Source organism: Channa argus, chromosome 7 (assembly GCF_033026475.1).
Source record: "Channa argus isolate prfri chromosome 7, Channa argus male v1.0, whole genome shotgun sequence".
In the NCBI taxonomy this organism is placed as follows: domain Eukaryota; kingdom Metazoa; phylum Chordata; class Actinopteri; order Anabantiformes; family Channidae; genus Channa; species Channa argus.
Window position 1 is genome coordinate 20,551,847 of NC_090203.1, and position 25,931 is coordinate 20,577,777.

At 39.5% G+C, this 25,931-nt stretch overlaps 1 protein-coding gene across 1 annotated transcript; it reads left to right on the forward strand.

Annotated features, from left to right (window-relative positions):
- On the forward strand, window positions 1-25,503 carry emc2 (ER membrane protein complex subunit 2). The gene is made up of 11 exons (XM_067510717.1): window positions 1-98; window positions 872-985; window positions 4,562-4,626; window positions 5,585-5,670; window positions 7,372-7,429; window positions 11,878-11,963; window positions 12,189-12,248; window positions 16,003-16,084; window positions 16,313-16,423; window positions 18,191-18,295; window positions 23,962-25,503. The coding sequence occupies exons 1-11, from the start codon at window positions 59-61 to the stop codon at window positions 24,046-24,048; spliced, it is 894 nt and encodes a 297-aa protein (XP_067366818.1). The 5' UTR covers window positions 1-58; the 3' UTR covers window positions 24,049-25,503.
- The last annotated feature ends 428 nt before the right edge of the window (window positions 25,504-25,931 follow it).

The window sequence follows — 25,931 nt, forward strand, 5'->3', positions numbered from 1 at the left end:
CTCCTACACATGACATGTGACGTAGAGGGCACGGTGTGTGTTGTCAAAAAAAAAAAAGATGGCGTCGGTTGCAGAAATGTATGATGTAGGTTGGGAAGGTAAGACACATATTACTGTGGATTTTCCTCAGATCTATATTTGTGTGCTTGAAAGCGTTTGCTGTTTATTGTCCGTGTTAGAGTCGCTGTCCAAGGATGAATATGATGAATATACCGTTACAGCGCACACTCAACGTGTAGAGACGTTACTTGGCTAATGCTAGTTAGCGTTGGGTAGCTCCTAAGCTATATGGTTTAATTTATGCACGTTGCAGCAAACACCGAATTAATAGCTATCCGCTTTAACTTTTCACTAACTTTCAGTGTTGTAGCTGTGGGTTAACGTTTGATAGAAAGTTATATCTGCTAGTATAAGAGACCACCGGCCTTAGTATCGTTTGTAGTATGAAAACCTGCTCATATTGTTAGCTTAGTGATGCCTAACCTTACAGCCAACTAGAGCTACGTTGCAGTAACGTTAGCTTTGTTGTTATGTAAAACACAGTTGTTTAATGTAGAAATTTCATATATTCTCCACTTTGCTTGTGTCTTGTTTTGCTCTAGCTGCATTGCTAATAGTGGCAGAATGTTGTATCTTTTGAAGTCTGCCGTTTAAAGTTAAGCTAAATGCATTCAAAGTTTGCCTAACGGTAGAAGAAATGAAGATGCCCCATTCTCCGTGTTATTTATACATTACAGTGTAGCGTTAGCTTATCATTTGTTTCCCTGCGGTGTGATTTACAGTCCTACAACTGAATGTTTAGACAGAGAAGATGGTGGTAATGCTGATAATCATCTCAGATCAAAAGTGTCCAGATTGCCTTTGTCCACAGAGATGAGAGACAAGCTGCGTAAGTGGAGAGAGGATAACTGCAGAAATAGCGAACAGATAGTGGATGTGGGTGAAGAGCTCATCGGTGAACATGCATCAAAACTGGGAGATGACAGTAAGTGTGCCTACACAAAATCCAGTACATCATATCGTTTTACACAGATTTTTAATATGAGGTGTTTTGTTATGTTTTATGTTAACCATTACATTTGAGATTAGATCACTAGTTGAGACTATACAGTTTGTAATGTAGGATTAAAACGGTACTAAAAGTTTGGGTATAGCACAATGGTCCTGTCCTTGTGGCAGCTCTAAATTCACTTTGTCAAAGTAAAATATACGCTCTAGTTGTGTTCAAACTTTTAAAAACGTTTTTAAACTTCTGTTGTTGGGTTCCTTTAAAAAATCATGGGTCATGATACATATTAAATATAAATTAATATGACACATGTAATCAATCGAATTGATTCATGTACTGAGGTATGAACGCCAAGAACAGCCATGTTTTTTTTTTTATGCATTTTTGTGAGAATGGGACAGTTTTCTCGTCATCTTGAAAAAACTAAGCTAAGTTTCTCTTAATAAAGACATAATTTATGAAATTCCAAATTAGTTTCTCTGCTTCCATAGTTTGTGTAATAAAATTATATTTTATTTTTAACTTTGGTAAAAACAGCCTACTTGGGTTTTTTGCATAATGTGTCAATGTTTTACGATAGTTGTCACTGTTTCCCCTAGAAAATTTCTTAGGCATGGCGGCAATACAATGATTAAGATTGGGCATGCACACACAGAAATGTTTGGTTATTTATTTCTGATGCAGCACTTTTGTAAGCTTAAAGTAAAACAAAGTGAGCATTAATACATTTTTTTTAATCTCTCAGCAAAACCCAACCCTGTTGTGTGATTGATGCAATGGTTCACAAAGGTGTCACTTACTCAAGGAGATTTTTGAGGTGTTTTCATCAGCCCCTCTCAGCGGTCTTAGCTCTCACCAAACCTTATTGGTGTGTTCAGAAAAGTGTTAACTACCTAAAACTCGCAAAAGTTTTTGTGAGACTTCCTTTAACTTATGTTGCAGGTCTTGCTTTATTGGTATATGGTAGATTATAACACACACTTTCACTGTGTTTTCTGCGTGGCATATTTTCAACACATTAATGTGTGCATGATCTTGGCATTGTCTAACTGACCATCTAGGGCAATCAAGTGGAATGATGGTCAAGATGTTTAGTATAAGAAATTCATCGGTATCCAGGGCTGTTCTTGGCTACCGTACTGAAAGACTTGACTCAAAAATATTCTGTTTTGCAGATAAGGGCGCCTTTGAACAATGTAATAAAAGATGCATACAGGCAGGAGTATTATTCTACCGGTTCATTACTTTAAAATTCAATTCAGCCCACACTGTGACATTGTGAATTTAAGTTAGTTTGCACTTTAAAGGGAAGAGGTTTAAAATCTGTCTGTCGACACACCTTTGTCGAAAATGCTAAAATGCGTTGTTTTAAAGAAGGACAAATGAAAATATGTATCTTTGGTTTTGTATTGAATTGGTGAGGAGTAAGCAAATAGAATATAAATTTGAAACATGACTATGTTTCAGATATTCAATAAAAACGACACAGTTGTAAAGAGAGGCAATGCTATTGTGTGAAAAGTGCATTGGTAGTTTTTGTTTGTTGCCTATTAAATATGCCCTAATATAGTACAGTGTTCTATTCTTCAGATTTTATTTTTGAAGTAGCAGTGAACTTAACCTACCATAAACATATTGAAGGTCATGGTTTCCTATATAACAGTGCTGTCCTGCTGCATTACCCCATAAAACTCCCCTTCATTCCCTGGTCATTATGATTCATACACTCCTTAAAAGACTTAAAATGCCATGGTTTATTGAAGCCAGCTCTTAAACTGGCTGTAAACTGGAATGGCAATCATCAAAATAAGAGTTTGCAATCATTAAAGTCAAGAAAAACTTTAGGCAATTGTTTGTTTTGGAATAGTTTTACAGTTTTTGAGTAGTGCTGGATTTTATAATTCTTTTCAATTGACAGGATTTTCATTTGGGTGGATATGTTTGCTTGACAAAGTTATCTGTCTGACATGTTTTATTAATTATATTTAACGGCTTCATTAGCCAGGCTATTGGTCAGTCTGTCATTATGTTAGTTGAATCAGTAAAAAGCAAAAAGCAAAAACAAATCAACATTTTCCTTTTTATAGTTAACCACCGAAAGAAAAATGGTAAAGCACTAAGTGGTTGTGATCTGATGGTGCTCAACATGCTTTTCTCTATGTTACAGTATGGAGGTATATGAAAAAGTACTGTCTATACAGTTACAACCTGGTGCACTGCCTGTTGTGTTGTAGTCAGTTTAAGTTGAAATTAATAAGACTGACCTCAATCCACACTCAGTGACCCAAAATGAAAAATGGAAAACATGGCTATAGAAAGTTTTGTACTTTTGTTATTTCAAATCAAAAAACGATTCGTCGTAATCATATAATAAATATATTAAAAACACAATATGATTTTTATAAAGATATTAACTAATTAATGTTGATGTGTCATCATGAGTTAAACACCTGTCAATACATACGGTTAAAATCAGCTCCAACTTTACCAACAGTAATCTCTTACCCATATTTTTTATTAAGTACTGCACATGTATTGCCATAACCAGTATTGTTTAAAATACATTGTATCCCCAGTGAAGTACTTTTACTTCTGTACTTGTAGTAGTAAAATGTAAAATTCTGCTAGAGATTAAATCTACTATTTAGATTGAGGTGAAAATATGAGGAATAAAGAAACATGCTTCCACTTCAAAATAAATACACAGCCGCTCTCAACTCTCAATCAGCATTGAACCACATATAAGCTACTGAAATTGCCTACAGCTGCCCAACAAACATTTAGTATCCAAGATTTGGACACTTTGTGTCGAGAGCTACACCTCCTCACACAGTTGTTCATACAGTATATTAATGTCAACCCTAGACTGTATGAAAAAAGAGTAAATTTAAATGGAGAACTGCTATATTATTGTATTTTACAATATTTCATTTTAAAACCAGAGTTTGGTTTTAATAAAAACAAAAAGCTACAGCTACCCATCACTGTGAAGGATGAGAAACAGGTCATTGTGACATTACGCAAATGTTTATTCAGGATTGTTCTTAACAATGTTAGCAATGTTTATCCACTGAAAGGTCGTTCTAACACATGTAACTACTTATTTTTTCAGTATTACACTTTATTTACTTTAATTCAACTTTATTACTGAAATTCATTATTTATAACCAACTCAATGCTGCAAATAAATAACACAATTTTAAAGTTTTACACATTTTATGTTACACAAAACAAGTGCTAAAGTTGTGTTTTAATAAAATTCTGGTTTTCAAAAAGTAACAGGATCTTTGTTGTCCGCTATACAGACAATAATAAAAGTGCCATCATAACATAAAATGAGAAGGTTCCTTAAATCAACTCGTAAGTTGTTAATTCATGTCAAGGATGGTTATGTACATTAAAAACATGAGGTGCAGCTGTTTGGGACAGATACAAGTTTGAACATATACTGTACAGTCCAATATCTTATTTTGTTCATGTGACAGAAGACAGTGGAATGAAAAGGGTTTTAACAGTCTTTTTTTTTTTTTTGTCTATTTCTCTTCTACCCAGTATGGATTATTTATGAGCAGGTGATGATCGCAGCACTGGATTGCAGTCGGGATGACTTGGCTCTGGTAAGTTTTTGCCCCGCTTCCTCACACACCCAAGAGCTTCATAAGCCATCGTTCACTCTTTCACAGCTATCCCTATTTTGCAGTTCCCTCTCTGCCAAATTTGAAAATCTGATTCTTATACGACCAAATGGTATTACTCTTTCTGTACTTTGGAAAAACAGTTTGCCAAGAATTAGAAGGAGAGGGTGTAGCAAATGAGTGGAGAAGCATACTTCTGCAAGTGTAAGTTCAACTTGGCCATCATTTATGGAGTTCATCTAGTTTTCCCCTCAGGAGTTATTTGCTATCCTAAAGCCTTATGTGATTTTTATAATTTCATGTTTTGAAATACTCACAGCTCTGAAAATGCTAAAAACTGCACGGGACAAAGCAAGACAAGGGATCATGGTAAATGAAATGGTTCATCTGCAAACAGTGTGGACATGATGGCTCCTTTAGCAAAAAGAATGACTCCTTAACTACAGAAAACACAGAACTCAGTCATTAGAAATATTTGCCTGTTGGCTGTCCTTTCAGCCCCGCTGCCAGAATTAGGGGAGGGGGCAGATGGTCCAAACTTAGGTTGATGGATTACCTAATGAGTCAGATTACACTGCAGGCTTTGCTGTCTCATTCAGGATAATGTTAAGGATAATTATAACTATTTCTCACCTTTTTACTCTATGATTAAAATAATAATTCAGCTATGGATAGAGAGTGTCAGAAAGCATTCTTACTTGCCTTTTGGATGATAGCTACCATTTGGCCAAGTGATTTAATGTAAAACCAGCCAATTATGTTGTATATGTTTTTCTATCAGTGTATTAGGTTTAAATAACTGACACATCTGGCATTTTTAAAACAGGTGGTTCATATCTGAAAATCAAGAGTGTCTGTAAAAGTCTGTGAGAGCAACAGCATAACACAAAGTTTAGTTGTGACTATAATTGGTCTCTCTCCTCTGCCCACATCCTTGCAGACCTGTCTACAGGAACTGAGGAAGCAGTTTCCAGATAGCCACAGAGTGAAGCGATTATCAGGCATGAGGCTTGAAGCTTTGGAAAGGTAAGCATCAAGTACCAATGCTCCTTAGAGAGAGAGGCGGGGAGAGAAAAAGAGGGGAGGCCACAAAAAAGCTTAACCTCACTGTTATGTATGGTACTCTGGGAGGCTTGGGGGCGAGAAACTGTTAGCAGATCCTAAGTGGTACAATGATCTGGGTGTTTGTAAGTACAGTATGTGTATGTTGGGTAGGGTGTGTTTATGTTGGATCAGCCAGCTTTCCTCTGGAGAAGAGACAGAGAGACGAAAAGGTTCAGCGCAGCATAGTCCTGTGGCCCTTTAGCCTGAGTTAGGGATTCCCGGGAAGGAAGTGGTCAGATCCCACTGGTATTCTGGGGGTCCCTCAATCTTCTCTGGTTTCTATTTCTGCTTATTGTTTCTCCACATCTCTCTGTATTTTCCCCTCCCCATTTTCATGTTTTCTTTCCTTTCCTGTTATGGTCTCTGTACAACTTGGTCCTGTAAATATTGACATGTGACCACAATCTCAACTTTGTTTCCCCCCTTCCTCAATGATGTTTTATTCTTGAAAGTGTAGTTTATTAAAAAAAGTAAGCAGAATGGTAAGTGTGAGCAAGGAAGATAAACAAGGAGTATTTTTTTTATGTACTGAGTTGAAGTAAGGGTAATTCAATCTGTTTACTGCCTCGTTCAAATTTCCCACCCTGATCATCGAGGCTGGTTTATCTTTTATGTCAGAGTTTATGTGATAATTAAGAGTGATTGCTTCTGCGCCGTCAGATTAAATAAACTGCACACTGGGATCTAATTGGCAGCAGACAGAGCTGCACAAGAATGACACAGCTTGAAACAACGAGCCCCTTCCCCTCCACACATGCACACACACGAACAAAGTTGTTCCTAAATAAATAAATAAAGCAAATCAAAGTCATGGCACGTGAGTCGTTCCCTAATGTCATCTGAAATCTACCAAAGTGTGGCTGAGTAATAAAGTGAATGTTAGGAAAGCAGCAGTGCTGAAAGGAGGGCAACCCTGGGCTAATGTAAACCAGAGTTGCTTTTGTCAGTTGCAGAAACAAATCCGGTTTGAAGGTGGACAGTTTCTGATCACTGAACCTCACTTTCCCCATTAGCTGCTAAAACATTAGGATTGGAAATTGTTCCAAAAAAAAAAAAAAAGTCTGGACATAACAGGTTGAGTGCACATGCCTCTTACTCCCAGATTTCTTTAACATACGATTGAACATATGATTACAGCTTCTAAATTTCCCTTTAAACAGAATCACATGGGCTAAGTCCAATAATGTGAGTTTTGCTGCTTTAAAAATAGTTTTTTAATTTAGGTTATATGTGTGTATTTTGTAATTATGTATGAGCCAAGAGAGGGACAATTGAACCAACAACCTAGCTGCACATCTGGGCACATGTAAAAGCACCTGTTTAATTTTGTTTAAAGAGGAAACAAACTGTACCCAATTAAATGAAATTAAATCTTCAAAACAATGTTTTTTGTTTGTACTGATTTCATAACTCATTGTGAAGGCATATAAGCCTCTGTGTGTGAGTGTTTATTTCATCCTTTAGATCACCACTGATTTCTGTGCAACCTCCCTGTAATTACAGGAACCTGCCACATTCAATACAGAAATGCAATAACCTTGAACTCTGATTTTCCCGCTGCCTAATTTTGTTTGCCTGGAATTGGTTAGAAAAGAAAATCATAATCTTTCTGTCTCTCTAAAGGTACGATGAGGCCAACAAGCACTATGATGCCATTCTCCAAGACGACCCCACCAACACGGTAAGAGAATAGGAGAGGAAGACAGGGAAAGAAATCTTCTTTGTATCACTTTGGTTTCTTAGCTTTTTTTGGATTTGGAGGGCTCCAATTCTGAGGCACATTAGCGTGAGTGGTGTGAGTTTACAAAGTTTAACTCCGCTTGGCCTTCTGACCTAAGCCACAGTGCAAAACTGAAAGGTTGTTCAACTGAGTGGCGCTGAGTGGGTGGGCGGTGATTCATAGACTTAGTCAGTGGCAGACCAGTTTGGTGGAAGCAAAGCACAAATAAAGGTCTTGCCTTTGAAGATGGTGATTTACTGGACCTTTGAGACCCCTACCCTAGGTAGACAGGACTGAGCTCCTGTACCACCTTCTTTATTGTGTCCTGGCCTCACGTGCAATAAGCCGGTAGTAGAGCTCTAAATAACCTTCTCTTTAGCTCTCTCCTTGCTATCTTCTCATTTCTATTTACTATTCATTGCTGTAAAATTACGTACTGAGGCATGTCTGGTCTGTCCTCTGCCAATACCACACAACCAATCCTAAAACATAATGTACCTGCTGTTAATTGCTTCCATAACAACATGTGGCCATGTGAAAAAATAAATCTTTTAAAGGGGTTTCAAAAGAAACCATAGCTTTATTTATTTTCGTTATATTCCCACCACCCCAAAGATGTTCAACAAGTTCTCTATGCCATGCTGACACATGGATGGCTTTAAATGGATTAAACTTTTTCTCTCAGCTGACAGCGTGCTACAGACACCGCATACATTTGTGCGCCCTTGTATGCCATGTGGAGATTCTTCACATTGTTGAGCTTCAAACAACTAGGAGCCTTACAGAATTAACCCATAATCCTTACCTTGCTCTGTACCACTGTGTCATAGAACAATGGCCTTCTTGTTTTCATCTTCCACTGTGGGTAGCCACAGCTGCTGTCTAACATGTTGTTCACTCCCAGTTTCGCTTTGTCAGGATAATATATGTTTATTTTACGTTTGTTTGAAGGTTGCAGTTGAATTGGCAAGTCGGGTTTTAAAAGCAATAGGTCTGTGTTAAAAGGCAGGTCCCCTCAGTTATAATTCATCACAGGCATCTTCTTTTTAATGTCTACAACGAAAGTCTGCATGAGTTGTAAAAACATGTAGCCTCAGAAAGAAAATGTAATTATTTTTTTAATTATTTGTAAAGGCACACCACAAGTGTGTAAATTTCCATTGATGCTGCCTATAATAAATGCCACCCAGCGTCTAAAGGACTGCAAACTGACATGATTATAACCTCATGGTGTACGCCACTAAAGTGGTGACATCAAAAACAGCAGTGACTTGCAAAATGTCTGGGGATTGTCACCAAACAGACATGACAATTAATTTCAGTAGATAAGACTTTACCCATTCATGCTGTCCATGAAAAGATTGAAGGAAAAGCCGCAAATCATGTTGTTTTCTTGCAATTTGTATGTACAAATGGCTGTAGCTCCAGCAAACTTATATCAAAATAATTGGTTTAATCTGGAACAAATTTACGCACATTTACCCTCAGTTTTACAATGGAAGTTGTAATTTCAGTGAATCCCAAAGGCACCTCCCCAACACGGCACTGATTCTCTGGGGATTACAGACGGCCTCGGAAAGGGACTGGTCTGTTTCCTGCTTTCTAAATGCTGGATACTGCCACCCTAGTCGGCATAGGCTGCCAGTCAAACCTGGGGCCGGGACTGGAAGAAAACAGACAAATTTCTGTCCCTGGGATGTTAACCTTAAACCTTTTTCCCACAGCCCTTGTCCTAAATGATTTGGGTGTAGTGCTATAGGGTGAGGCAGTGATATGACATCATTTAGGTCACCTGTCTTGCAATGAAGTCTTTCTTCTCCCTACATGTTGTCCGACATGCTCTAAGAAAAAGGCAGGGGATGGGCCTGAGAAATGGCGGAAAATTGGCGACCACAAGGAAGACTTGCAAGGCATCCCAGTATCCGAAGCAGAGATTGGAAACTGAGCTGTTGTAATTACAGGCTGTGGAATAGTTGTGGTACCCATTAACCAAAATTGTTGAATCAACAAAAAGTTGCTCAAGGTTTTTTTTTTTTTTGCCATGGCAGTGTCCAAAAATTGTTTCAAACTCTTAGCCCTTCCATTGCTTGCAGTGTTCCAATACCTACAGCAATGTACTGGCAAAATTCTTGTCTGTGTGCGTAAATGCATTTTTTTCCACCTTTTGAGTATTTGTAGATTCTGCAGTGCCTAAAACATTTGCAATTATTTATTATATATGTATATTTATCAATTTATAGTCAATTACCATCAAGTGGACTCAAAGATTGCATTAATATGGACTTGCAGTGCCTTTATTTCACCTGAGGTCCTATTGATGTATTCTGAGAATGATCTGATACCATATGCAATTACAGATTCATTGTAGGAATACATTTTATTTATATCAATGAAGTTAGGTACATTTTAAAACTTCAAATCAGAATTTGTGATCACCTAATCACACTCCCACATTTGAATTTTTTTGTAACTCTTGTAAATTAAAATAATGTTTGCATCTTCTTGTATTAGGTACATATGTAAACAACTTCAAGACCATTATGAAAACGTTAGGTCAGATTAGACTTTTTTTTTAAATTTAAAGTAGCCTACTGATTGACCGTTGTTCATCTGTCCAGTTTCATGGGACATGCTTGTAATGTTTCCTACTGTAAAGGATGGTTGTGGTACATTGTAGCAAAGAGCTAGGGTTGATGTAAATAATCCAGTCCTCACTCCTAAGGTCTCCTCAGAGTGCTAATTAAAAAAAAATCACAACAACAGAGGGATCAGCCCCACTGCCAGTTTTTTTCTGGATCATTAGCTGGAGAAAGGAGGAGGGAGAAGAGTGGTTTGGAATTGCTTTTTGTTTAATAAAGTGCAGTGTGACTGTCTGGGTTACCAAATTCCATATGTTCTTTTGAACCCCAAGTAATTCTTTATCTGGGAAAGCAGGGTGGATAAAAGCTGGGACAGAAGAGAGGTGGGTGTGGTGATAGCGAGAGCGCATAAGTCTTCACATTCAACATCATTGTAGTTTTGGAGTTTTTCATTTTTTTCCGGCTTCCCTTTGTAGCATTGAATGAATAAAGATCCCACATGCTTGTAATTTAGTCTGAGTTTAAATCCCGGAATCTCACAGAGTTCTGATGAAATGCACTTGATATAAAATGTTGTAATTTTGTTTTTTTTAATCAAAGTACATAAGATTAAGTACAGTAACAATTTGATCTTCTACCGCTGCGTGTTACTTGATAATTTCCTGATATATTTTATTACTTTTCTCTCAATTCAGCTTTGGACCACCCTTGTACTAAAAATACACACTTCAGTAGATGTGTACTGTGTGTTTGGGAATATGATACATTGTGGGTTAGGTAGAAATCCTTGCTGTTAATGTTGGATGAATTTATTTTATCAAGATTGTCCTGTTGCCTGTATCCCTTTTTTTTTTTTCCTGCAAAAGCCTAAAATATTGCTTGCTAGTTGAGGCTGGAGAGCCTCTGTATGTCACTGTCTCATCTTGATGTATAAGCACATATTTTGTGATGCCAGTGTCAGAGAAGGCCCAAATTTACAGCCCCTTAGACGTGACTCATATGCAGCACTCAATAACTTTGGTTATGGATGCAGGATAGGAAGCCCCATTCAATCAACTGCCAGTCCATAAATTAAATAGGCTGTGGCATAGCAGTACACTTCTAATGGAGCGTCAGTCTCCTGTTAAGGTTTTCACTTATAACTATAAAAGGAGGGGGGGGGGGGGGGGGGCATTTGGAAAATTCAGAGCAGCAGAAGTAATACTTTCTAATTCAGATTGATGAGAATATAATCCACCTTAAGGTCACTTCAACATCAAAACGAAGCGGAAAGCAATTTTCAGTTGATGTAAGTTGGGCTGGTTCAGTGCTAGATGCGTGCTGTGCCGGCAGGAAGACAGGCGTTGGGGCTTAGGCGAGTGTGCCATTTTCCCCACTTGGTTAGAGGATGACTCACCACTTTATCTCAGCCACTGAGCTCATTCCAACTCCCAAACATTGACTCATAATGTGTGTGTCCATCTCCCATTGGACATGGCCACTAACTATCTCCAATTGTGTCTTCGTAGGTTTATATTCAGTTAAATTTCCAAAAAATAATATGAGTAAACTTCAAAAATGTGAGTTAAAAAAAAAGTGTGTTCTGCCGTGTTATTTCCATGTGCTGATTTATCTTACATTCAAAGGTGAGTCGCCATTATTATTGTTGTTGTTGTTGTTGTTGTTGTTGTTGTTGTAGTGAAACTGAGCAGGATTGTGTGTTGCATTGGAAGAAAAATACTAATGTAGAGACTTAAAGTCTCAACTGTTACATTCAGGCATCATCTCACCCCTCTTCAGACTAATACTTAGGAGTTGAGTTCCTAATTCTGTTTATTTTCTGCACTACAGGCAGCAAGGAAACGCAAGATTGCCATACTGAAGGCTCAGGGGAAGAGCACTGAAGCCATTCGTGAGCTCAATGAGTATCTGGAACAGTAAGTGTGTCTACAAGACAGGGAGAGGGTCCGCTAGCCCTGGCTTTTATTTTAATTAAAAACTGTCTGCTTTCAATTGAGCTGGCACAACTGGTACATACACTTTGAAATTTAGAAGAGACATTATTGTCATTATTAGTCATTGTAATAAGTTATGGTACTTAACTGTTAACTTAATATATGGGGCTGTGTAAAAAAACATTTTTTTATCATTGCATTTTTCAGGTTTGTTGGGGACCAAGAGGCGTGGCATGAGTTGTCCGAGCTATACATCAACGAACACGAGTAAATATTTTGTTTTTGTAATTTAAAAATCATAGTTTTATCATTTGCAAGCTTAAAATATCTTATCATTAATAAGAAAGGATGATAGTTTGCATCTCCATAATCTCCATAAACAACAAACAAGATTGTTTTAATGTTGCATTGAACTGCGGTTTTCAAGCTTTATGACAAAAGTAAAACATCATGATGACTTTATTTAATTAGTTATGGCGAAGTCAAGAAGCTTCTATTCATTTCTTTGCCAAAGTCCACAGTATTAAATGTAACAGACGGTGTCCACAGCTGCAACAAATCTCCTTGGGATGCACATATACTGTCACGTCAACCTTAAGTCCAGGAAATAGTTAAACATTTTTGCCAAGTTCATCTACGCTCAAAGCGGGAAGTATTGCTTATATAACTCATAATTTTTTGTGACGTTTGAGACATGTAAGTGGCTACAGCTTCTCCTGAACATTAGCACCAGCCTTCTGCGTCTGTTACTTTGGTGTTAGCATGTGCCTAGAGAAGTACAGACCCACAGCTTTATGTTGCTTTGTTTATCACGCCAATTGAAAGCCATTTGAACAATTATTTCTTCGTTTTTGAAGCAAGGAGGGTTGTTATGTTTTGCACAGAATTTACTGGCAGTCAGCAAGCAAATGTAAGATCATTTTGTAAAACGGGGCAACACCTAGTAGTATAATCAAGCACCATAGCAAACTACAGAAGATTTTTGAATTGGTTTAGTTGAAACTTTGTCATTGTCCAGAGTACAGGTGAAATCTAGTAGCATCTAACCACAAGTGGAAAAATTGGTGTTTTTTTACATAAAGTGGAGGTATGAGTAGATACTGTGATACCAATTATTATAGTAATTAATTCAAGATATACATTTGCTACATAAATATGTATCTATGCATTACTGCATACATATTTACACACATTAGTGTGTTTCTGTTAACTATATCTGGATGTGGATTCATATTTAATCTGTTAATCATTGACATACCTAGAATGTCATGCCGGGCTTCACCAAAACAATGATATGAATTACTTTATCGCTTAGCTTTTAACAACTGGTAAAGAGGGAATATGTCCAAACATCCTGTGTAGCAAAATGCATCCTGAAGAGGATGTTTAAAATGTATGTTCTTTGTTATGTGTATTGTTATTTTAGTGTATTGTTATTTTAGTGTGGACAGCCAATAAAGACAGACGATTTTCATGAAAGAGCTTTAAAAGCGAGTCATCTGTTTCTAGTAAGGCAGCCATGTGTTGGAGGTGTATCTGTCAGTTTAACAGGGTTTCACATCACACTTGATGGCTTGATCTCCAGAGGGCCATTGGATGGCCACAATTGAAGGCAGTGAGAAGCCTGGCTCAGCCAGGGGTCTGAATGAAGCCCTATGCATATTTGTCACATAGGAGTGGTTTAATAGGATTTTAGTCTTAAGATCCCCTCTCCTACATATGAGAGCAGAAAGACTCCCTGGCCTCTCATAGATATCTCAGTTGCCAAGGAGATGTGCCTGACACAACAGCATGTTTTAAAAATATATATTGTTTGTGTCACCTATTATCCCTTTTTAATTATCCAGAGCTCAGAAGTTAGTGAAGCAGTGTATGTAGTTCAACTATAGTTTTGTATATGTATGTATGTGTGTGTGTGGCACTGATCCTGTGGTTGCTTGGTTGCTCTGGTACGAAGGCAGTAGCAGCAGGAATGTGTGGCGTGGTGAGAAGGCTACTTATTGGATATTTCTTGCTTTTGTCTGGGAGGCTTTATTGGTGTAGTAGCCAGAGGAAATCCAGGGGTGAGCGGATTATCTCCGAGCTTATCCCAACACTTGTAATATCACCACATTCACTCCCACAGCTTCTTATCTACAGGCGTGTCAATTTCTTTTCTTTGTTTTCTTTTTTTGGGGGTTACAAACTCCCTGCTTTCCCTCCTCCTCCTCTTCCGGATAGCCCAGCTTTATCGCCACTCTTTTCCAGAGGGGCAGAACAGGAGGCAGCGAGAGGGAACACTTGCTGTGAAATTCCCAGGAGGAGGTGGTGGCACTTTTTTCTTTTAAAGCTAGAGAAAACAGAGGGTGATAAAGAAACAAGCAAGAAAAATAAACTTTGCTCCCGCCACTGTGTAATGCACTGGAAGCTAAAAATAAACAAATCAGTATGTCTCTGCACTGGCATTGGTACAATTGGAGCAGGAACCACTAGTAACACATTAAAAACATAATTAATAGCCTCTGGGTTGACACTGTTGAAACAATCTCTTATGCCAGTGGTGTGTAGACTGGAGATTATTGCACAGATCCACTGTAGGAATCTCCTGTTGGCTCCTATTTAGAGCCAGCTTATGAAACTGTTTAACAAAATAGGACTGCTCATCCAAAATTACAGGATAAATTGTAATAATTCTTTTTCAAACATACTTCGCACAGTCTGAATCCATTTCTGTTATATATGCAGTCAAAATGTGGTATTGAAATAGGGGAAAGCCACTGCTGATGGTTTTGCGAACTGCCAAAAGAAACAAATGCCATTCTCACAGTCTTGCATGTGATGGTGGCTACAACCTTGCATAAGTGCTGTGGTAAAGAGTAAGCTTAGGAGCAACTTTAAGAAGTACCCCTTTGATGGTGGGGTTAGAAGGCTCTGAGAGAGTAGAAGAGGTAGGATCCTGGCTTTGGTTCAAGATTCTGGTTGATAGCTGATCGAGAGAGCTCGGTTGCAGGCCGTGGCCAGTGCACAAGCACATCTGAAAATCTTTATAGAGAGGAAGTGGTAATTGTAAGCAGTCTTCAACCTTCCAAGCCCTCAGATCTCTCTCTCTCTCTCTGTGCAATCCCTTCCCCCTGTTTATTATCATGGTTTATTTAGTTATCGTTGACTGATGAGTTTGGATTTTGTCACAACATGAAACCATTTTTGCGCGAACAGTTGAGCTTTTACCTCGCAATGAATAGTCCCAGTATTAGAAGCCTGTTGATTCAGACAAAGGTCATTTGGTTTTTCTTTTAAACTGATAAGGTTTCCTCAGAAACAAACAAACAAACAAACAAAAAAAAACTGAAAAGCTTACATTTAAATAAAGATCTCTTAATTGGTGTGAAACTGTTGATAGATGGCCAAGGTAGCCCCATTTTCTTTTGGGAGGTGTGCTTCTTCCCTGGTTTGTGTGTTTTGGCTTCCTTTCTGTTAGGTGCACAGGCATTTATGGCTGCGTGTCCAATAATATACTGTATCTTAGCTCGTCTTGGCCTGATCCTGTGAAGGGGAAACTGAGTATTAGAAGTGGAGTGGCAGCAGATTAGTGTGAGGTCAACAGCTCAGCAGTCTTCTGCTGAGAAGTGATCTCATCTGAGTATAGGCAAAGTGTGCCAGCTCTTACTGTAGTGCTGACCTCAGGAAGGTAGTTAACTACATATTAAAAGCTGAAAAAACACACAGATGGACAAGATTGATCCTTAGTGTCCCCAAAGGAGGGAGAATCACCACATTAGATATGCTTTTAACTTTGCCAGTCGTCTAGACTGAGTAACCTTTACTGTCTGTAAATAAACTTGAATTCATGTGGTAGATCTCCTCAACATAGGCTATAAGTCTGTTGCATGTAAGCTGACCGCTGCTTCATGCTGTTTAAATTCAAATTTATACCTGAAAATTTATTTTCCATCAATGTTGTGTTTCACAGTTGAGCAAACTGAAAGATGACACATGCTCACCTGTATCAATCGACATACTGTTTTCCTTGTCACTTTCACAGCTATGGAAAAGCCGCATTTTGTCTGGAGGAGCTGATGATGACCAGTCCTCACAATCACTTGTACTGTGAGCAGTACGCTGAGGTAGGTACCCACCTGGATGTCTGTCATTAAGCACGGGGGCAAACTGTTAATAGTGCCTTTCTCCAAAGCAGAGACACCAACAGGCGCTTAACGTCACTGGGAATATAGAGTCATGAAAGGACGTGTTTACACAGGGCTGTCATGTATTGCTTATTCAGATGTCATGCTGTCATTGCATGAGCTGCCCTTTAGCACCGCTTATTGACCGTGTTTAATGCCTCCTCACAGGTGAAGTACACTCAAGGGGGGCTGGAAAATCTTGAGCTGTCCAGAAAGTATTTTGCCCAGGCACTGAGGCTGAACAACAGAAACATGAGGGCATTGTTTGGTCTGTACATGGTGAGTACTGCTTGGGATGAGGAGAAAGAGGGATAGAAAGGCCAGGACAAAAAACAAAAACTGTAGAACCTTTTTTGTAAACCTGTGGTTTGTCAAGGTTGAGGCTGACCACTGCATGTATGAAGTAAGACTGCATTGTGTGTGTGTGTGCGTGTGTGTGTGCGTGTGTGTGTGTGTGTGTGTGTGTGTGTGTAACTGGGTTTTGGGGGGAAATGAAGAAGGGGCTCTCAGACAGGTCAGCTCTCTGCTGACTCAGATGGTGAACTCCATCATTGGAAAAATCTGCCCCTCTGGAGCTCTTCATTTTAGTAATGATACCCCTTTAGTAAGACCTTTTTTATGTTTATTACTTAAATAAATAATGTAGTCAGAAGTAAAAAGAAAAAGAAAAAAGAAAGCATGAGAAAGTGAGTAGCACAACTGCTGCAAGCATTTTGTCACTGGCAAATTATCCAATCAGGTGCCAGTTTGACTGTAGTCTTGACTGAACAGCCTTTTTATAAACATGTTTGTTTAAACAGGATGTTGTCTGCTATTGCCAATGCATCAAATGTAAGGGAGACTTGACATAAAAACACAAACGAAGCAGTGCAGGAAATAAAAGGTGGAGAGGGGAAGCTGGTCTAAAACAGAGAGCCCCTGTGTTTTACTCACTGCTGCTGGGATTCTTGATGTGGTCCATACACCTTCAGAGCACCGCATACCCTGTTAAACAGCTCAGAGGTGTAGGCATCACTGGAGGAGCAAGGTAGGGTCAAACTGAAACATTTGCTTCTGTTAATTCTCACATTCATCTGGAGACAGAACAGGCCCTGACCAGTTTCCTGACAAGTCATCTACTGACACTCGAGTCCGTAATGGCTGCTTCAGGTGGCTGCTTATTCTTTAGGGTGTGTTTTTGCAGATTGTCAGCGAGTCTCGGTGGCCCACATCATGACAGGTGCAGGGAGTTCAGTAAAAGGACAAGAAACTTTCACCATCTCACTCCATCTGTGTCAGTTGGTACTGACGGCCTGGCAGCACTGACCACAGTTGGGATGTGGGTTAGTTACTCACAACGCTTATGTGGGGATTCCCCTCCATAATGGTGCACATTGTTATGAGGGGATAGCCTGTCTGGGTTGACATCATCTGAATTGAGGTTTCTCTCGAGTTTAAAAAAAATGTAAAACGCAAATGCTTACTGAAAGATACAGAAGCCAAACCATTTATAGAAAAAGCAGGGCCAGGTTGATTGGTGTACAGTTAAAGTGTCAGCGCTGGTACAGAGGACTTTGAAGTGCAGGCACAGTAAGCCCTCGGGTTTGCTGTGTGGAGATGATGGCAGGAACATGGGAAAGACATGGGATTTGTGGTTCGAAGGGGAGCTGTCGGTGCAGGAAGAGCCTATGATTCACAGCGCCTCTCTCACTATGCACACCCCCATTTCTTTTTTATTTTTTATTTTTTTTTACTCAAAGACATACAAGGTCCTTTCATCACCAGGAATCAATGGCGTTGGAGAAATTAGGCCCCCGTTAAGTGACAATTTACGTATGAAGCATTAAAATACTCACTTTTTCCTCCCCATAAATGATTCTCCCGTGTCATCAGACCAAGGTCTGCTTTTTCTCTTCATTCTGCCACAATGACTAGTAGATGGTAAGAGTGGTTGCACATTCATCTCAATTACACTTTTATTGCTGTTTCACCAAGTTCTGATATAAGAACACCCCATTCCCCTGTTCTCCTTTTGCTTCTTCCTCCCATTTTCTGTTTTTCCTCTAGTCTGCAAGTCACATCGCTGCCAGTCCTAAAGTTAGTGCAAAGGTCAAGAAGGACAATATGAAGTATGCTGCTTGGGCTGCCACTCAAATAAACAGAGCCTATAAGGTGAGTCACTTACAGATGAGCATTAACTTTAATTACCTTGGTTTCCAACACATTTCTTTTTGCATCCGTGTCCTCCATGTATCTATTGTATCATTTCACCAGACACTGAAAACCACGTCTCATATTATATTATGAATTCTCTGTTGTCTTTTAATATCTGTGCACAATATCAAGATTTCTACAAATGAATTATTTCTTAATTTGCATAGTATGCAGAAAGTATTTGACACCACCAAATAACATCCTAAATTCACTGCAGTCCTCATGATCTCTTTGACTGAGAGTGATGTTTACGGGAAAAAACCCTACTGTCTTTCATTGTTTCTGGGTCTATTTACTGATAATGTGTATAGTTCGGGCCACAATGTCTGCTAAGAAATTGTCCCACACCGTAGGTTCACAGATGAGCTTCTTGCAGAACCATGAGCTGATCCTGTGAGGATGGCAATCTTGCTAGAGTTTATTGAATAGCCGTCTAGTTTGTTATTCGAAATGGGCATCAGTGAGCCTCAAGTGTCTTTAAATTGAATCTAGTAGATCTCTGGCAAATTCACAAACCTAATTACAGACTTTATAGGTATTATTTGTCCACTTAACACAGAGAGTAAGAAAGTGGGCTGTGAAAAAGAGATAAATGTTGAAAATATGTGCATGTGCGCCTGAGTGCCCACAAATTAGTATCCACACATGCAGGCAAAGTGAAGAGGGGGAAAAAGTGAGGAGCTGTTCAGATGGTATCACTAAAATTGTTCATGCCGTCGTCATGGTAGCAAAAGTATGAAAGCAAAATTTAAAAAAAATCTTATTTGCCATAGGGCTATATGTGTTGCTTATTTGGGCAATGACAGTTAAACATGTAATAAGCGGTTCCTAATTCAACATGTGTGGGTACTGTTGGGAGAGAGAGGCTCCCCGCTGAGCCTCTAAAGACCCCGTCTCACCACACTCTGCTTTCAATGCCTTTCATAAGTTTGAAAGCTCCGTTGGAAAAAGTGTATTAAAGTAATGTCACAGTGAATAGCTGTTCTCTTTTGAAGAGAAGTGTCATGGAAGAGTGCTAAGCTTTTACTTGTTCCTTTAGGTTTGAGTTTAAGTGGAATGAGCTGTCATGACCGAAGAGGAATGGCTTGTTTTGTCGAAACTCTTAAAGTGATGCCCAAAGTTCTTGTTACTTTCATAAGTATGCTTGCTGACCTTGGCTTGCTTTCTTGGGAAGGCTTTGATCCCAACAGGGGACAAGATGGATATCTCAAACTCTTAATCATGAGTCACAGGCCCAGAAGAGGCAGAGGGTGTGAAAAATGAAAAATCTTTTTTGTAGGCAACTTGAATCATACAAATATGTTTAAACTTCTGACAGACTCGTGATGTCATTACTTAGGAAGTGTAGCTAAAACAGCAGAACCAGAATTATCTCCCAAATATTTTCTTCATTGCCAAAGAGATGTAAGATGGTTCATCCACAGAAAGACAACAAACATCTGTAATTAATAATGTTGGCTATAATGAATCGATTTAATACCCACATTCTGTAATTTTACTTAGTGCTAATTGGGCATAGATATGAGAATTTATAGAAACATGTTACATAAATGTATTATTGTCAGAAAAATGGAACTCCTTTACCTGATTTCACCATTTCTCACACACACCACATCACGTTTCTGCTACTATGAGTGAATTATCCAGGGTGGAGGTTTTATTTCAATCACTGTTTTGGAAATTAATCTGCTCATCACTATGGTAGGTCATCCATGCTCTAGTGGCCCAGAGGAAAGTGATGTTGGATGATGACAGACAATAATGTTTCACCTACTTCTAAAGTTGTTAAACATATCTTAACTGATAAAAAAGTTGGATTCTATTCGGTTATGAGTCTCTGGTGACAACAATGAGTCCTTATGAGACCTTAGTCAATCAGAACTGATGAGAGCTCCATTTTAGCCCCTCTGCTCCTGCCCTGTTGTATAACCACTTTTATTGGATTTAGCTATAAGTTCCTGATTGGGTTTCACTCGTTGTGAGTGTATTTTTGTACTAAGGATGAAATGGTTCACAAAATGCACGGTTCAGTTCATATGATGCTCCTGGAATCATGGTTTTCAGTTTGGTTCATTATTTATTTGTTAAAGCAGGAGGAAGGGTATTTCTAATTACAACATGCCTTTCACAATTTTCACAATTGCCTTAAAACAATAGTTGAATTATGGATTTTACCCTGTGTGAATCTGCATAGAGAGGCTGTCTTCTTCCTGCTTGACTTTCTCCTCCCTTGTCCTGTAAACAGAAACAAAGAGGTGGTGGTTATTGGAAGTATTGCTGCTTGCATAAGCCACACAGGCGGCACAATGCTTTGACACTGCTGCCATTTTATCAAACTTTGTTTTACCACCATTGTTATTGGTACTGAAACCCCCCCAGACTTAAGCCTGTCCTGAACATTGTCTGGAGTTGCGTTTCACATGTGTAACATAAAGCCGGAGATCACCGTCTCACTCACACGTGCGCTTGTTTTTTGGTTGCTGTGTAAGACAAGTTAGATGACAAGGTGTGAGGTTGCCTTCTTTGTTTTTCTGCCCCCCACCTCCACCTAAATTTCCTCAACAGTGTCTTTATATAGGGAGCGGCCGTGTGGACCGCGACCAGGCAGCTGCAGGCTGCTGTGGGCTTGTGCTGCCTGATTGATGGCCCCTTTAAAGTGTTTCTCATGTCAGTTGTCTGCTTTTATTAGGCCCCTGGTACCTGGTGATTGTCATACCTCAGTGTGAGGAAAAAGGTGGGCAGGTGAGAGCAAGTGGGAACAGAAGTCAGGGAAAGGTCACAACTGACTGGGCCCCCTTTAAAAAAAAGGGGGGGGGGGGGGGTAGGATGAAGGAATTTTGTTGGTTGACGGAGGAGGTTTGGGGTTGACGGACATTTAAAAGACGTGGAAATGTGTTGGGTATGGGTTGTAGGTGCAGGGGGCATTCAAGCAGCCCTACATGGCCTGCCCCCTCACCCTAACTCTCTAAACAGATTCTGTGATTAGCTCCTCTGTCACGGACCACAGGCTCCCACTGTGTCATGACTCTATTATCAGATGCTCTAAATAGATGTGGAGCTGTCTGGTCTGCTCCTACTGTTGTAGAACAGGGCAGGAGTTAATGTGGTGGTCTCACCTCAGGCTGAGGAGATAATTGACTACTGGGCCTGGGGTAATGGCGCATTAGGCAGCAAGGCAATGAAATGCAGTGATCATTATAACTTCCCCACCACATACACACACCCTCAATCTAGGAGAATGAGTCACCCTTGGAAATTACGTAGCCCATAGCACACCTTAGCCAACTGCCCTCTCTAAGTTGGAGTTTGGCAAAATAGAAAAGAGAAAACCATGGAAATACAGTATAGTCTACAGTTAGTTCCTGTTTGTAGAAAAGTCGAACGAATAAACATTTCACTACATTAACCCTTAGATGCATAAACATCAAAAATGACCCGGTGATGTCGCAATATGTTTGTAATGAAAAGTTATCATTTCACAGTCCAGCTATTTCTCAAAAAACATGTTTTTGATATCACCCCAAGTTGCTCCGGATGGGTCAGGTGAGCACCTTGCATGGCAGCCATCGTCGTCTGTGTGTGTGTGTGTGTGTGTGTGTGTGTGTGTGTGTGTGTGTGTGTGTGTGTGTGTGTGTGTGGTTTGAACAAATCCATTTTTAAATATAAAACCATAACCATAACCATCCTCATTTTTTCCCGATTTATTCCACAAATGAATAGAATGTAGAGAAGACAAACCGTTTCTTCAGCCAGTTGTGTACGTTGGAAGTATACAAATTATGCTGTGTGTGTGTGTGTGTGTGTGCATGTGTGCTCACCCTTTGCAGTGTTTATCTGTCAACCTAAGGACATGCAGGATAGGCTCAGTTGTACTGAGGCATGATGTGGTTGAAACTATATCCCCTGTTTGTGTTTGACTCAGGATAATGGTGTTTTCATAATAATATAATTAAAAGGACCCTGTAATGCTGTTGTCTCCTGCTAGCTCTCTGCTAGCTCTCTGCTATTCAGCGGTATTGACATTTTCCATCATTTTGGCAGCCTCAACAGCAAAGGTTTTAAAACTGCAAGAGTGTCAGTGTCTTGTGCTGTCTGCCACTGAGTCTGTCTTGATATTACCACTAGTAGCCTCCAAAGTCATAAAGTGGCAGTCGACAGTGCATCTACTGCATTTGAATCAAGAAGCTATTGGATATGTAAATTACACACAGTTTTGCAGCTTAAATTTAATAAGGACTTTGATTTCAGTGATAAAGGAAAGTTTTTCATTGACAAGTTTTTCTTTTGCAGCACCACCCTGATTACATTTACATCAGGAGACTGCCCTGTCCAGTCCAGTTTACTGTCTGACCTGCTGGTCACTCAGCAGGTGCTGTCGAAAAAGGAGATACAATGGGGGGAAAAAGGCTCAATAATTTATATTAAAAAAAAGAAAATACCCATTTGCTAGCTTTTTTAATCATAGTTTGCTTGAAGTGTATAAGTTGAACAACAGACATACATTATTTAAAATATTGTTGCTCATCCCTAATTTGTTTTAAAACCAACAGTCTGCTGAATCTACACTAAGCTGGGTACATTCTAAACAGCTCCAGGCAGTTCAGGTCTTCTCTGCATTCACCTCACACACATTAAAAAGCCCATTATACTAGGAAAACAAGCAAAGGTGAAAGTATTCTATTTATGGTCATTGTTTAGAGCAAGCTGACAACAAGAATTTTAGAGTTATGGCTTTGGAAGTTAATGAGCAGAGAGCATTATCAGTTCTTCCCATACACAGTACAGCATCAAGCTGGCAGTTTCCGATTTACATACTCCGGAGGCAGGTTCAGAAAAGCTTCAGTTCAGGGGAAGAAAACTGCCATTTCCGTCCGGATGGACAGCCCAAACATAGATGTATGGGCGTAGTTACAGATTTACTTTATGTAGATGTGGTCTCTGAGCAATGTAAACAAATAGTCTACAGTCAGGATAACAGTCTTATTCCAGGGATAATGAGTAAAACTTGCACTACTCCACTAGACTGATACAACTTACTGTGTGTTTTCAAATTATTTTTGTAGAGATGAACTGCCTGTCCCTAAATGTGGGTGAGACAAGGTTAATTGGACTGACCCTTTAGTATTTCTTTGGTCCACTGCCAAAGGTTAAGGAAGTTGTTTCTCTGTGCTATTTTTTGAGTGGATGCTTAATTGGGTGTGTGCCTGTATATGCACGCGTGAGTAAACTTGAACGTGTTTGTGGATTATAATTTGCGGCACTTCCTGTGAAACCCTGTGGACACAGTGCTGAAATTAGAGTGGAGTGTTATGTACTCCTGTACTAGAGGCCATGGAAGTGGACTAATGTGTGCATCCTGTCTCCAAGCGCGCGCACACACACAAGTAAAATGGCATTTATGAAACAGATCAAAACCCCGCAGATTAGAGGTATTATTTTTCTGTGCATGACCTGTTTACCAATTCTGTCTAATGACCACTCAGATCTGCCACTGTGAGACTTTGTTGAAGTGTTTAGCTTTTTATTACTGTAGCTGGCAGAAAGAACTAATGAGCTGATGTTCTCTTTTCCTCTTCCCTTCCCTCTTTCTCTCTTTTTCTTTAACTTGCCGCTCTGACATGCAGCTGGCTGGTCGTGGGACCAAGGAGAACAAATGCTCCATGAAGGCAGTGGAGGAGATGCTGGAGTCCATGCAGATCACCATGTCCTAGGTTCCCTTGTTTGCGCCTTTCTTCCTTCCTCCTGTTCAAGTCACTTTGCAATGTGACCAGAACCAGATATTTTACGATTACTTTTTTCTTTTTTTTCAAGTTGACATGGACAGTTGAAGAGATTTGTCACCCAGCTAAGTGCTAAGTTTCCCCACCCATCTATTACCTTTAACGCTAAAATCCAAGTACCCCAACCTGTACTTGGTAGTACCCCAGCTGTAAGTTTGGAGTGTAGTGCAGTTGGACTGTACTATCTCTACCCATCCCATCTCCCTCTTAAAGTTTCTGCTTGAACTGTTGGCACTAATTACTACATTAAACCTTGGCTTTAACCATGTGACCAGGAAAAATACCAAGCTGTACAGTTAATTTTATTTATAGACGGTGTGAAGATCCCACCTGTCTGCACTGAGGACCTTTATTGGTTCTGTACTAACTGTAAATGAAACCTCTTTATCTAACAATGTTTTGTTTGTGTGTGTGTCTAATAGGATTGATTGCTTGATTAAAAAAAGGACGTTGAAAATAAATGGTAATGAGGAGAAGAGTTAGTGGGGTGTTTATTTTTATTTCCATGTACCTACACCGTCTTGTTCTCCCCAGCACTGACTGTTTATGACACATTTAAACCTGCCAGAGCAATCATGGAGAAGGATGAGAGACATTTGTCATTATGACAGCAGTGGTGGCAACTACAGAGGCCTCTTCTTTCCCAGTGGTTCCAGCTGGGAACTCTGCCTTTCAATTACCCTGGACAGCAGCGGAACCAACTTGAGTGCACTGAAGAACACCTCTGTCAGCTCAGTTTAGAGCGCCTCAGAGAACGCTGCCAGTAATTAACACGCCGCAAGTTGGAAAGGAGAAAAAAACATAGTCATGAATTTGGAAACATTCATGACAGGCAGGGAAGAAAGATGTTAGTGCTGTGAGAGGCAGCCCTGGTTTCATCTGCTCTGAAAGCAGCATACTCACTTCACTTAGGTCTGTAATATCCAATTCTGAATTGACCCAAAGATTGTCTAAAGTTGCCCATAACCTGTGCGGATTCGGCTGTCGCTATAATTTTTTATTTTGATTATAAACTCTTTCCATTTGTGTCATAATTTCACCGTCTGCTGATGGAAAAGTTGAATGTTTAGTTTATGGGCTTTTTTCTTTTTTTTTTCTGGTCAGCTTGTAGATGTAGAGGTCAGCACTCAAAGCCCAGTGTGGAAAGTCATTTTCTCAACTTTTTAATATGTTCTGTCCTCAGACAGTGGATACCTGTGTCTGCATTTGATTTGCCTCCCACAATGTGCCGGAACCAAATAAGACCCGGGGTGATTTGAAGGTGTGTGATGGTGAAGCATAGTCTTTGCTCTTTGCTGTAGCTCCCATGTAAATATTGCTGTATTTTCAAAGTGCATTTATGAACTTGTAAAAGAGGAATAAAGGTTGTCAGTCACATTGATTGGTCATCCTTATGAGTACTGCTCTCCATTGCCAACCATACACAGGCAACAGTGCCCTCTGTAGTTTACAAGAAGAGCTTACAAATTTAGTTTATACCTTTGTATGCAACAATAAGTGAAAGTAGAATGTAACTGCCATGCACTACATATGCCTGCATATACCGTTATTTCTAATCTGTCTGCAACTCTGCTGATTTTTTTTTTTAAAAGTGGCTTTTGCTCTCCAAAAATTTTTGAAAGCTTTTAAAACATCCTGATAGAATAAGGACACATAGGATCTTGACCGCTTCTTGTGTTGCCTTACTAATCCTAAACATCGCTTCCCAACTCCCCGTTTACAACTTCAGCCCCTGACGTCCCTTTAAATGCCTGTTCCAATAGTCCAGAGCCTGAACATCTTTTGGTTTGATCTATACCGTAATAGAGCAACAG

Coding starts and splice junctions, on each gene's coding strand:
- emc2 (XM_067510717.1), top strand. CDS start 59: ATGGCGTCGGTTGCAGAAATGTATGATGTAGGTTGGGAAG. Junction 12,249..16,002: donor CTATACATCAACGAACACGA/GTAAATATTTTG, acceptor TCACTTTCACAG/CTATGGAAAAGCCGCATTTT. Junction 16,085..16,312: donor ACTGTGAGCAGTACGCTGAG/GTAGGTACCCAC, acceptor GCCTCCTCACAG/GTGAAGTACACTCAAGGGGG.